The sequence below is a fragment of the Salmo salar genome, chromosome 12, assembly GCF_965601325.2.
Source record: "Salmo salar chromosome 12, fSalSal1, whole genome shotgun sequence".
Classification (NCBI taxonomy): Eukaryota; Metazoa; Chordata; class Actinopteri; order Salmoniformes; family Salmonidae; genus Salmo; species Salmo salar.
Window position 1 is genome coordinate 78,065,704 of NC_138302.1, and position 14,238 is coordinate 78,079,941.

A 14,238-nucleotide genomic window follows, 5' to 3' on the forward strand; every position below is an offset into this window, starting at 1 on the left:
TGTGTGATATTTCCACGCAAAAGCACTGTAACTGTCTTCCCTGTCTGACTCGTATTGTCATGAGAGAGCACCTGTATCCTACTCTGTAAAGAGAGATACAGCTCTGCTCAGAGCAGCTTTTGGCTCGGCCTGATGGGTATTGTTGTTCTTTCCTTTTTGGGGGACTCTGCATATGACACGTGTGAGTAGGCCTGGTATTGTAATCATTGTCAGACAGAGAACTAGAGGAACGACAGCAGCCTCAGAGGAAAAATACACACTTCCCTTCTCCTTATTGACACAGACATAGACAAGCAATGATGGAAATCACCTAGTCCTCGCTGAAATGCACACAGCTGGAGAAGTACTGAGATACAGACAAAGTCATGCATACACTTCAAATCTAAGCTGACCTTGTTAGGGTTAGGGTTACCATAATACACATTTTAGTATGCTTTATTGGCATGTCTGTACATAACATCTGACACCAAACCGTGCACTGTTGCCAAAGCGATTAATAGAATATCTTCAGGAGGTGATGTATCACAGGTTCAACCATTAAACAATGAAACATGTATTATACAACTTTGGAGCTGTACAAGCTGCTTGCCAGCACTCCTTAAGGAATGTAGGAAAATCACACTGGAATGCCAGAGACTGACACCAAGTGCATATCTTCTGGGTTTTCATTGTAGGGTGAGAGATTAAAAACATAAAGGAGATGGGATTCCTGTGCTTAAAAGGAAGTGCTGGCTCATATGGGACATATTTGAGTAAATACCAACAGAAGCAGAAGTGACCCATGCCAGAGATGGTTCATGTTTACATGGTAGATCTCGCTTAGGTTGAATGGATAAAATAATTGTTAGAATGAGTTAATATACTTTATACTGTATGACATACCCAGTGAATACAATTAAAAAAATACAGATAAAGCATTGTAGATATGGATGCCTGTTGGAGTTCGCCACTTTTTTCAATTATTTGTTTTTCTTAACTGTATAATAAACCAAGGTAGAGTAGAGATAGAAACAGATGACGGAATGAAATGAGAGAGAGAGAGAGAGAGAGAGAGAGAGAGAGAGAGAGAGACAAAGAGAGTCTTAGAGAGAGATTACCATATTGAAAAATATACATAGGAGTGATAAAATGATGGTTTGAGAGCCTAATGAGTTTATAATGAACTGTATGTGTAAGGAATTGTATATTACATGAAATTAGGCAGGGATTCAATCCAATCACGGGTTATAAACATTGCAGGTTTTTTGATTGAGCCAACATAAGCAGTGTTTACCACGAACGTGGGAACGTTGCCTTCAAAAACTGCAATGCTTATAACCCCTACAGTGTATATCCCGGCCTTTGTACTTTACATAGATAATTCATGCTATATTGTCAAGGGAAACTGACAGTTGAATATTCCTAAAATCCCTTTACCGTTTATTATCCCAGCAATCAGAATACTCCAACATTTAAATTATATGAAAACAACAACATCCAAAAACACATAAATAAAATAAGACCAGGTCTATAATTAGACTGAGTGCACCAGGGAGGACCACCACAAATGCGGCCATATTATCTGACATCTGTTTTGCAGCTTGTCGGTGTGCGCAGGGTTTATGTTGAGAAGGCAGCGTGAATATATCATTTTTGGCCCACTTCCACAGGGCTATGGCAGATTCCTGCAGGCAAAGCCATCTGATGTAGTGCTTTGGGAGAGGGGGGATGGAGAGAGTTATATTCTGCAACTGTCTCCCCTTCGGAGGTCAACCAAAGCCTGCCAGAGGCCCCAAACACAGAGACAAGGCTCATAAATGTCCCTCACACTCACCCATACTCATATTCTCTGTGAGATGTCTCCTTTTTCACGACTGGAAGAGGCTTACACATCGTAAAATGTGGTCATTTCTGAGTTTTACTCCCCCTTTTACCTTTATTTTTTATGAAATAGCCCCATATGGAAGCGTTTGGGTTCAGTTCTCTCCTGGAAATCGTATAGAAAATTGAGAATGGTCTGATAGAGTATTCCAGATTGGAAATGATGCTTTCACCGTCGCTATGCCCAACTATGTACAAAAGGCTCTCGGGAAGAGGTCAAAATATGGGCTGGCTATTTATAATCCTGCTTTATATTCATGGAGAAGAGAGTGATTTATTCATTTTGTATCACATTGAAGATCCCATAAATGCCAGAAGTAATCTATCACATCCTCTGCCGTCACAGAGGAGAACAGAGGAAACATCTTGTCTGTTTTTGATTTGAGTCCTGTTTGAAAACAACAAGTCTGTTCTGCATGCTCTTTTTGCAACTAAATTCTCCCGGTGGTAGCTCTGACATTTGGCTGTACTCATCTATGTTGAAATACCAGAGCCATAGATAAAAAGAGTTTGGCAAAACTATTCCTGATGGCACCAAACATTCCATGACAATTTGAATGTAATCGATTTGTAACCTTTGGTGCTAATATGGCCCCCCCCCATGGAATTTTTAATCCCAAACAAATTCTCCTCAACATCTTACCAATGGCTCTGGGAAATCTCATGGATTCAAAGATCCTCCAGTCTATTTCTAGGGTATACTGTACAACACAAATCTACTCCAAGTGGTGGGGGAGTAGAGGGACGAAACTGCTTTCACACCTCAGCCTAATGTGGAACTAATTTCAGTTGATCTCTGTGCTGAAATCTCTTTGGATGACTGGGTTATCTGTATATCAGCCCTGTCCCGTGTAACTCTCTGGGAATAGGAGGTGATAATCTGTACATTTATCTGGTAACTTCTCTATAATATTTGTTCTAACTGTCTCGCCTTCCAAACCACGTGAGAAAAGTGCAGGTTTGGCCTACCAAACACAGAACATAATGTAAAGTGACATTGATCTGAACGGTGCCAAATACTAATGTTCAGCAGACTACTTTGCTGGAATATGAAGATCTTGTTCCATCGGGATTCAGAGCTTCACACCAGTGACCTGGTTGTGCTAATGAGTGCTAGTCTATAATGAGATTCTGACAAAGTTCAGATTGTGGAATGGTCAGTGTTGATCTTTGCGGTGCTACACCTGCATCTATGGAAGGCAATCACAACAGTTTTGCTAATACTATGCTGAAAGTTCCTACTATTGATTAATAGCAAGATGACGAAACAAACTTTGTAAAAATGAACGTTTATTTTTGTCATTATTTGCTATCATACATGATTTAAAGGTTAAAGGCAACCAGATGCTTATTGTTTGAAAAGGACATAAACATACAAGCCAAGTACAACACATAATAGGAGACTAGGGATGCCTCTCAGCTCTGACACAGGAAAAGATTTTACGGTACCACATCATGCCTCATTGGCTAGTGGTTGTATTTATTGAGTGCTTAGCACCCTGTTTTCAAACATAAAAACTAAATTTTCCCTCAGTGTACTATAACTGTATAAAACTTACAATCAAAAGCTACAATCTTTAACAAATTAACAATAAATGTGGAAGTACATGGGATAGTTATTCTTGGTTAATAATGCCCATATAAAAATAGCTGAATTTTAACAGAATTTGGGGGATTTCAACTGAATTTAAAACCCTAGGTATCCTTGCTAATAAGAGTCTGGGCATGTTTGTTAATATCATATTACTATTATTTAATATACCATGAGGAGTGTGCTTACCTGTTCTTATGGCCAACCATACACTATCCCTGTGTTTACAATCCTCGGGCCTGAAAATTGGTTTCCTGTAAGTGCAGTGACGGTGTTGGGTGTGCTGTGTTAAAAAAGGGAGGGTTCCGTACACTCTGTCCTAACTGGTCCAAGGCAGCTCTTGTTGTTTGGTGTGAAATGGTTATGGCTGGGACTGCTGAGGGAAGGGAGAGCTGATCAGAGCCATAGATATTAACAGTTCAGCAGACTATTGCCTATGTTGTCATTAAATCAAACTCCCTGTACTCTGTTAGCCTCGCAAAGCCACCTGATCCTGTGAGCTTACATGAATGTTGCTGTATGGATATAAGTCTTGTATTTACGAGGCTAGTACTCTGTGACTCTGGATCTGATCCATCATCAGTTGTTAAGGACAGAATTGAACCTTTTACATGTAACACAATGTAAAAGGTTAAGCAGGTGTTCTTAGCCAGCAGGCCTATGACTGGTTTAAATTCAGCATCCTCAAGTCAGCAGTGTGAGGTCCCTGGCATGGTATTGGCATCACACCTGTAGCCCTTGCCTTGACTTTCCCACTAGTTCTCCAAAAGGTGTCAGCTACTACGGCAGCATCTCACCTAGCATTGAAATGGCATGGAACTCCACTCTGGGGAAAAACCTGCCAGCAGGAAGGCCTGGGCATGTTTGGGATGTGCGAGGTGGGTAGAAATGACAGGGTGAGACTATATTGACCTTATTGAGCTGGGACCAGCGTTGAGCTATTTACAATTTGTTCAGTTGTCAATATTATATCCTCACAGGATAAGACTTCACAGAGCAGCACTGATCTCTACTGTATGATATTGAGGTGAGGGGAACTAGGAAATGGGGGATGTGGGAGCGAGGTTGGGATTAGATATGGGGTTAGGAAGGCCCGGTGGGATGAGATGGGGACTTTGTGATTACCATATATCCCCCAGCATGCATTTTTGTAAGGAAGCAGTTGTATAACCAGTGAGTCATAATGAAGCATGAGCGCTGTCTTAATCTGTGGTTGGAAATCACATTTGATCCAAGCCAACGTTCCCCTCAAATTGTCCTGCTACTCTTTCTGTGGTAAGAACAGTGACACAATGTGATTGCTATGACAAGAAATGCTTATCACATTGTAGTGTAGGCATTTCACATAGATCTAAACAAAGTGTATGTGTGTGAAATAGGTGTGAAATGACTGCATTCATATATAGAAATGTTGAAGGCTATTCAATAGCATTATATTAATGTAGGGAAAAATAATAAAATTCTGAAGAATACAAAACATTTTTGATTTGCTCAAAGCACTTTCTTCTAAAGGTGTGACTAGTCTGCATCACATTAAGGGTATGCAATTCCTCTATCTCCTTAACTTGTGACATGATACAGTATTACATACAGTACCTATCTTAGCATACCTATCTTTCCCCTGATGTCACATACTATACAATCCTTATGTCCTTTTATACAGCCTGTTTATGTCTGCAGTGTAACAGGTGGTGGTGGCGGCTGGTTGGGGTTCAGTTTTTTATCATCTTGGTGAGGATCTTTTTGAGTGCGGGTCTCTTCTGGTCCTGTGTGGTGTCTTGGTGTGGGTGGGAGGGCTCAGCGTGGTGCAGCTGTTTCAGGGGGAGGGTCTGCTGGTCCTTAGTGTCTCGTTTGGCCTGGCGTAGGAGGCGCTTCATGTTCTTCACCTTGTCCCGCAGGTGGCTGTTGGCCTTCTCCAAAGAACGCACCTTCTGGGAGAGAGTCTTGACCCTCTCCTCCTCCTCAAACAGGGCCTTCTGCACCGTTGAACACAGCAGCTGGAGGAAACAGGATGTTAGTCAACAGGAAGTGAGCAAAATGCTAATGTGCACCACAGATTGAGGTTAAGAATTGTTAATTGATTCAGATGATGAGTGAGTTCAGAGAATACAGTCTCAGGCTGTTGTTGAACATGATGACCACATCCTTATTTTACACTTTTGATGATCCATTACACAAACCCCAAGTTGTTACACTAATTCAGTCCTGATTCTTTGGATCATCTGGTTACTCAAGTTCCTGATCCAGTCTTAATGTTTGGAAATCTATAATTTACTTCAAAAGGCAAAGATATTAATCTCAAAACCTATTTTCTTTGAAACACATTTCAGAAAACAAATGCTTGCCTTGTGTGAATATGCTAAAATGGTAATGATGTCAATCCACATTAATTTATTAATAGAGATAAAAAATGTTGCCTTCATTTCTCAGTCTATTCTAGCTCTGAGAAATGAAGGCATTTCCATTTGTGAAATTCCCAAGAAACTGAAGATCTTGTACAAAGCTGTGTACAACTCCCTTCACAGAACAGCGCAAACTGGCTTAACCAGAATAGAAAAAGGAGTGGGAGGCTCCGGTGCACAACTGAGCAAGAGGACAAGTACATTAGAGTGTCTAGTATGAGAAACAGACGCATCACAAGTCCTCAACTGGTAGCTTCATTAAATAGTACCCGCAAAACACCAGCCTCAATGTCAACAGTGAGGACTTGTGAGGACATTTCTAAGTGACCTCAAACTTTTGAACGATAGTGTACATCTCAGAGACTGAGTGAGAAACCTCTATGTCCAACATACTAGCCAACTGCCATTTAGTATACACATCAGCAACCCAAATAAGGAATATTCCCTTCATTCAAAACAAGTATGTCGCACAACTTCAATGATTAACAATAAACACAAGGTAATGTCTTCAGAATGATAACATGTGTCATCATTTAACAGTGGTAGCACTGAGGAGAGAAACCTAGCATGTTTGTTGATAGTGTTAAATCATCTAAGACAAACAGCTAAGTCTACTTGTATTTCATTCACAGGTGGCTTGTGGCACCTTATTTGGGGAGGACGGGCTCATAGTAAAGGCTGGAACGGAATACATGGAATGGTATCAAACACGTGGTTTCAATGTCGTTGATACCATTCCATTTACTCCATTCCAGCCATTATTATGAGCCGTCTTCCCCTCAGCAACCTCCTGTGATTTCATTCATTTCTTTCCCTGTTGAAAGAGTTTAAAACCATTTGTTCTATCCTGTGTGATTTTCAGTCCTGCTGTTTTTGATAACTGATGGAACCCCATGTACAGGGGCTTTGTCTAACGGGCAGGAGTTGTGGAACATAGCATTCCTTGGCCTGTCCAGCAGAAACAACAGCTCATATATATGTCTTTCAGCGTATTCTGGGCTTTTATTATGAGTGAGCCGCAAGAGGATGCATTTTTTTCATTAGCAGCAGGCGTGCCTGTGGCCAGAGAACTAATACGGAGAAGGAAAGAAAAGGAAAAATAGAAAACATGTAATTTAAACAGAACTAATCTGATTGGGGGGTGGGGGGGTTCTCTCCAGGGAGCGGCCTAAGGACATGTGGAATTATGAAGGTGGTTGGTAGAAAGATGCATGGCAAATGCCTTGTGCTTTAGAAATGTGGTCAGAGTGGTGGGTGAGCTGCCCCTTATGGCCCTAAGTAGCAGCCCCGAACACAGAGCTGAAACCAAACAGTGTAAACGAAAAAAATGTATATATATATTTTTATTTAACCTTTATTTAACTAGGCAAGTAATGCTGGGGTCTTGGTCACACTTTATTTGGATAGTCCAGATAATCGATCTGTAGATGCTCTACAGATGATCATGCTATCAACAAACTTTCTGTTGATAAGCAACTGCTTGTTAAGGTTATGGTTAGAATAAGGGTTAGGATAAGGGTTAAGGTTAGGATTAGGGTAAGGGTAAAGTTCAGGGTTAGGATAAGGTTTAAGGTTAGGGTAAGGTTTAAGTTTAGGGTTAGGAAAAGGGTTACGGTTAGGGTTAGGGTAAGGTTTAAGTTTAGGGTTAGTAGATAGTTAGATGAAATGTTACTGATAAAGCATCTACAGATGGGCTATCCATATAAAGTGCTACCAGGGTCTTTCCTGGTAGAAGCATACAGTGGCTTGCAAAAGTATTCACCCCCTTGGCATTTTTCCTATTTTGTTGCCTTACAACCTGGAAGGAAAATTGATTTTGGGGGGGTTGTATCATTTGATTTACACAATATGCCTACCACTTTGAAGATGCAAAATATTTTTATTATGAAACAAACAAGAAATAAGACAAGAAAACAGAAAACCTGAGCGTGTATAACTATTTACCCCCAAAGTAATGACTTTGTAGAGCCACTGTTTGCAGCAATTACTGCTGCAAGCCTCTTGGGGTATGTCTCTATAAGCTTGGCACATCTAGCCACTGAGATTTTTGCCCATTCTTCAAGGCAAAACTGCTCCAGCTCCTTCAAGTTGGATGGGTTCCGATGGTGTACAGCAATCATTAAGTCATACCACAGATTCTCAATTTAATTGAGGCCTGGGCTTTGACTAGGCCCTTCCAAGACATTTAAATGTTTCCCCTTATACCACTCGAGTGTTGCTTTAGCAGTATGCTTAGGGTCATTGTCCTGCTGGAAGGTGAACCTCCGTCCCAGTCTCAAATCTCTGGAAGACTGAAACAGGTTTCCCTCAAGAATTTCCCTGTATTTAGCGCCATCCATCATTCCTTAAATTCTGACCAGTTTCCCAGTCCCTGCTGATGAAAAACATCCCCACAGCATGATGCCTCCACCACAATGCTCTCAGGGTGATGTGAGGTGCTGGGTTTGAGCCAGACATAGTGTTTTCCTTGATGGCCAAAACGCTCAATTTTAGTCTCATCTGACCGGAGTACCTTCTTCCATATGCTTGGGGAGTCTCCCACATGCCTTTTGGCAAACACCAAACGTTTTGGCTTCTTTTTTCTTTAAGCAATGGCTTTTTCTGGCCACTCTTCCATAAAGCCCAGCTCTGTGGAGTGTACGACTTGAAGTGGTCCCATGGACAGATACTCCAATCTCCGCTGTGGAGCTTTGTAGCTCCTTCAGGGTTATCTTTGGTCTCTTTGTTGCCTCTATGATTATTGCCCTCCTTGCCTGGTCCGTGAGTTTTGGTGGGCGGCCCTCTCTTTGTAGGTTTGTTGTGGTGCCATATTCTTTCCATTTTTTAATAATGGATTTAATGGTGCTCCGTGGGATATTCAAAGTTTCAGATATTTCTTTATAACCCAACCCTGATCTGTACCACAACTTTGTCCCTGACCTGTTTGGAGAGCTCCTTGGTCTTCATAGTGCTGCTTGCTTGGTGGTGCCCCTTGCTTAGTGGTGTTGCAGTCTCTGGGGCCTTTCAGAACAGGTGTATATATACTGAGATCATGTGACAGATCATGTAACACAGATTGCACACAGGTGGACTTTATTTAACTAATTATGTGATTTCTGAAGGTAATTGGTTGCACCAGATGTTATTTATGGGCTTCATAGCAAAGGGGTGAATACATATGCACCCACCACTTTTCAGTTTTGAACTTCTTAGAATTTTTTAAAACAAGTACTTTTTTCATTTCACTTCACCAATTTGGACTATTTTGTGTATGTCCATTACATAAAATAAAAATAAAAAGCAATTTAAATTACAGGTTGTAATACAACAAAATGGGAAAAACGCCAAGGGCGGTGAATACTTTTGCAAGGCACTGTACATCAACGACAGCCTTAAATCAGCCATAGGTGAGCTTCAATGCATGTCCATCTCCTAAAACATTGATTCCCTGCTCCGATCCTAATGCTTACACATGGAGCTGAGTAAAACATTGACGTAAATGCACTGCCATCTCTGATAGGACTGTGTGGAGGGGTTTTTATGAAATTCAAAAAGTGTGGTGGGTGCTGCCATCCTGCATCACCAATTAGTGTGTCACTTTATGTTATATTTGCCGACATTTTTATCCAGTGTGGTTTCTTCTGCAGCTCTGCCACAGGGCATTCTATCAGCTGCTAGGGCCCAAAGTCAAATCAAATCAAATGTTATTGGTCACATACACATGGTTAGCAGATGTTATTGTGAGTAGCGAAATGCTTGTACTTCTAGTTTTAACAGTGCAGAAATATCTAACAAGTAATCTAACAATTCCACAACAACTACCTAATACACACAAATCTAAGTAAAGGAATGCAATAAGAATATATATATACTGCTCAAAAAAATAAAGGGAACACTTAAACAACACAATGTTACTCCAAGTCAATCACACTTCTGTGAAATCAAACTGTCCACTTAGGAAGCAACACTGATTGACAATACATTTCACATGCTGTTGTGCAAATGGAATAGACAACAAGTGGAAATTATAGGCAATAAGCAAGACACCCCCAATAAAGGAGTGGTTCTGCAGGTGGAAACCACAGACCACTTCTCAGTTCCTATGCTTCCTGGCTGATGTTTTGGTCACTTTTGAATGCTGGCGGTGCTTTCACTCTAGTGGTAGCATGAGACGGAGTCTACACCCCACACAAGTGGCTCAGGTAGTGCAGCTCATCCAGGATGGCACATCAATGCGAGCTGTGGCTAGAAGGTTTGCTGTGTCTGTCAGCGTAGTGTCCAGAGCATGGAGGTGCTACCAGGAGACAGGCCAGTACATCAGGAGACGTGAAGGAGCCCGTAGGAGGGCAACAACCCAGCAGCAGGACCGCTACCTCCGCCTTTGTGCAAGGAGGAGCAGGAGAAGCACTGCCAGAGCCCTGCAAAATGACCTCCAGCAGGCCACAAATGTGCATGTGTCTGCTCAAACGGTCAGAAACAGACTACATGAGGGTGGTATGAGGGCCCGACGTCCACAGGTGGGGGTTGTGCTTACAGCCCAACACCGTGCAGGACGTTTGGCATTTGCCAGAGAACACCAAGATTGGCAAATTCGCCACTGGCGCCCTGTGCTCTTCACAGATGAAAGCAGGTTCACACTGAGCCCATGTGACAGACGTGACAGAGTCTGGAGACGCCATTGAGAACGTTCTGCTGCCTGCAACATCCTCCAGCATGACCGGTTTGGCGGTGGGTCAGTCATGGTGTGGGGTGGCATTTCTTTGGGGGGCCGCACAGCCCACCATGTGCTCGCCAGAGGTAGCCTGACTGCCATTAGGTACCGAGATGAGATCCTCAGACCCCTTGTGAGACCATATGCTGGTGCGGTTGGCCCTGGGTTCCTCCTAATGCAAGACAATGCTAGACCTCATGTGGCTGGAGTGTGTCAGCAGTTCCTGCAAGAGGAAGGCATTGATGCTATGGACTGGTCCGCCTGTTCCCCAGACCTGAATCCAATTGAGCACTTCTGGGACATCATGTCTCGCTCCATCCACCAACGCCACGTTGCACCACAGACTGTCCAGGAGTTGGCGGATGCTTTAGTCCAGGTCTGGGAGGAGATCCCTCAGGAGACCATCCGCCACCTCATCAGGAGCATACCCAGGCATTGTAGGGAGGTCATACAGGCACGTGGAGGCCACACACACTACTGAGCCTCATTTTGACTTGTTTTAAGGACAGTACATCAAAGTTGGATTAGCCTGTAGTGTGGTTTTCCACTTTAATTTTGAGTGTGACTCCAAATCCAGACCTCCATGGGTTGATAAATTGGATTTCCATTGATTATTTTTGTGTGATTTTGTTGTCAGCACATTCAACTATGTAAAGAAAAAAGTATTTAATAAGATTATTTCTTTCATTCAGATCTAGGATGTGTTGTTTAAGTGTTCCCTTTATTTTTTTGAGCAGTGTATATAAATATATGGATGAGCAATGACAGAATGGCATAGGCAAGATGCAATAGATAGCATAAAATACAGTATACACATATGAGATGAGTAATGCAAGATATGTAAACATATTTAAAAAGTGGCATTATTAAAGTGACTAGTGATCCATTTATTGAAGTGGCCAATGATTTCAAGTCTGTATGTAGGCAGCAGCCTCTCTGTGTTAGTGATGGCTGTTTAACAGTCTGATGGTCTTGAGATACAAACTGTTTTCAGTCTCTTGGTCACAGCTTTGATGCACCTGTACTGACCTTGCCTTCTGGATGGTAGCGGGGTGAACAGGCAGTGCCTCAGGTGGTTGTTGTCCTTGATGATCTTTTCGGCCTTCCTGTGACATCGGGTGCTGTATGTGTCCTAGGGTGATGCGCTGTGCAGACCGCACCACCCTCTGGAGAGTCCTGCGGTTGTGGGTGGTGCAGTTGCCGTACCAGGCGGTGATACAGCCCGACAGGATGCTCTCAATTGTGCATCTGTAAAAGTGTGTGAGGCTTTGATGTGCTGTTGCACCTTCTTCACCACACTGGCAACCCTTATTTTTTATTTTATTTATTACATTTTTTGAAAATGCACTGTTGGTAAGTAAGCATTTCACTTCACTGTAAGGTCTACACCTGTTGTATGCAGCGCATGTGACTAATAACATTAGTCTCAGCCTCCAGTATTTATGCTGCAGTAGTTTATGTGTCGGGGGGCTAGGGTCAGTCTGTTACATCTGGAGTATTTCTCTTGTCTTATCCGGTGTCCTGTGTGAATTTAAATATGCTCTCTCTAATTCTCTCTTTCTCTCTTTCTCTCGGAGGACCTGAGCCCTAGGACCATGCCTCAGGACTACCTGGTATGATGACTCCTTGCTGTCCCCAGTCCACCTGGCCGTGCTGCTGCTCCAGTCTCAACTGTTCTGCCTGCGGCTATGGAACCCTGACCTGTTCACCGGACGTGCTTGTTGCACCCTCGACAACTACTATGATTATTATTATTTGACCATGCTGGTCATTTATGAACATTTTAACATCTTGACCATGTTCTGTTATAATATCCACCCTGCACAGCCAGAAGAGGACTGGCCACCCCTCATAGCCTGGTTCCTCTCTAGGTTTCTTCCTAGGTTTTTGGCCTTTCTAGGGAGTTTTTCCTAGGGAGTTTTTCCTAGCCACCGTGCTTCTTTCACATGCATTGCTTGCTGTTTGGGGTTTTAGGCTGGGTTTCTGTACAGCACTTTGAGATATCAGCTGATGTACGAAGGGCTATATAAATACATTTGATTTGATTTGTCTTTGTGGGTGGACCATTTTAAATTGTCCGTGATGTGTACGCGGAGGAACTTAAAACTTTCCACCTTCTCCACTACTGTCCCGTCGATGGGGATAGGGTGCTGCTCCCTCTGCTGTTTCCTGAAGTCCACGATCATCTCCTTTGTTTGGCTGATGTTGAGTGAGAGGTTGTTTTCCTGACACCACACTCCGAGTCCCCTCACCTCCTCACTGTAGGCTGTCTCGTCATTGTTGGTAATCAAACCTACTACTGTTGTGTCGTCTGCAAACTTGATGATTGAGTTGGAGGCGTGCATGGCCACGCAGTCATGGGTGAAAAGGGAGTACAGGAGGGGACTGACCACGCACCCTTGTGGGGCCCCAGTGTTGAGGATCAGCGAAGTGTAGATGTTGTTTCATACCTTCAACACCTGGGGGCAGCCCGTCATGAAGTCCAGGACCCAATTGCACTGGGCGGGGTTGAGACCCAGGGCCTCAAGCTTAATGATGAGCTTGGAGGGTACTATGGTGTTGAATGCTGAGCTAGAGTCAATGAACAGCATTCTTACATAGATACTCCTCTTGTCCAGATGGGATAGCGCATAGTGCAGTGTGATGGCGTTTGCATCGTCTGTGGACCTATTGGGGCGGTAAGCAAATTAAAGTGGGTCTAGGGTGACAGGTAAGATGGAGGTGATATGATCCTTGACTAGTCTCTTAAAGTACTTCATGATGACAGAAGTGAGTGCTACGGGAGTGATAGTCATTTAGTTCAGTTTCCTTTGCATTCTTGGGTACAGGAACAATGGTGGCCATCTTGAAGCACGTGGGGACAGCAGACTGGGATAGGGAGAGATTGAATATCTCCGTAAACACACCAGCCAGCTGGTCTGTGCATGATCTGAGGATGCGGCTAGGGATGCCATCTTGGGCCGGCAGCCTTGCTAGTGTTAACACGTTTAAATGTGTAAATCAAGTCGACCTCGGAGAAAGAGAGCTCACAGTCCTTGGTAGTGGGCCACGTCGGTGGCACTGTATTATCCTCAAAGCAGGCAAAGAAGGTGTTTAGTTTGTCTGGAAGCAGGACTTCGGTGTCCGTGACGTGGCTGGTTTTCCTTTTGAAGTCCATGATTGTTTGTAGACCACATACGTCTCATGTCTGAGCAGTTGAATTGCGGCATTTTGTCTCTACACTGACATTTCACTTATTTGATTGCCTTGCGGAGGGAATAACTACACTGTTAGTATTCAGCCATATTCCCAGTCACCATTAAATATGGTTGGTCAAGCTTTCAGTTTTGCGCGAATGCCGCCATCTATCCACGGTTTCTGGTTAGGGTAGGTTTTAATTGTCACAGTAGGTACAACGTCTCCTATACACTTCCTTAAAAACTCACTCACCGAATCAGCGTATACGTTGATATTATTTTCTGAGGCTACCCGGAACATATCTCAGTCTGCGTGATTAACTTCTATGGGCTGCGGGACACAGCCAGTGAAATATCAGGGCGGAAAAAAAAGAAAAAAAATATATTCATAATTCAACTTTCTCAAACATACAACTATTTTACACCATTTTAAAGACAAACTTCTTGTTAATCTAACCACATTGTCCGATTTCAAAAAGGCTTTACAGCGAAAGCAAAACATTAGATTATGTTAGGAGA

General features: G+C 42.9%; 1 protein-coding gene across 1 annotated transcript in view; it reads right to left on the bottom strand.

The window, feature by feature from the left end:
- Positions 1–3,132: 3,132 nt before the first annotated feature.
- The window catches only part of LOC106565857 (coiled-coil domain-containing protein 3), a 35,655-nt gene continuing 24,549 nt past the window's right edge, over positions 3,133–14,238 (bottom strand). The window contains exon 3 of the mRNA XM_014133456.3: positions 3,133–5,448. Coding sequence (XP_013988931.1) covers positions 5,164–5,448 — 285 coding nt within the window. The 3' untranslated portion in view covers positions 3,133–5,163. The remainder of the gene's footprint in view (positions 5,449–14,238) is intronic.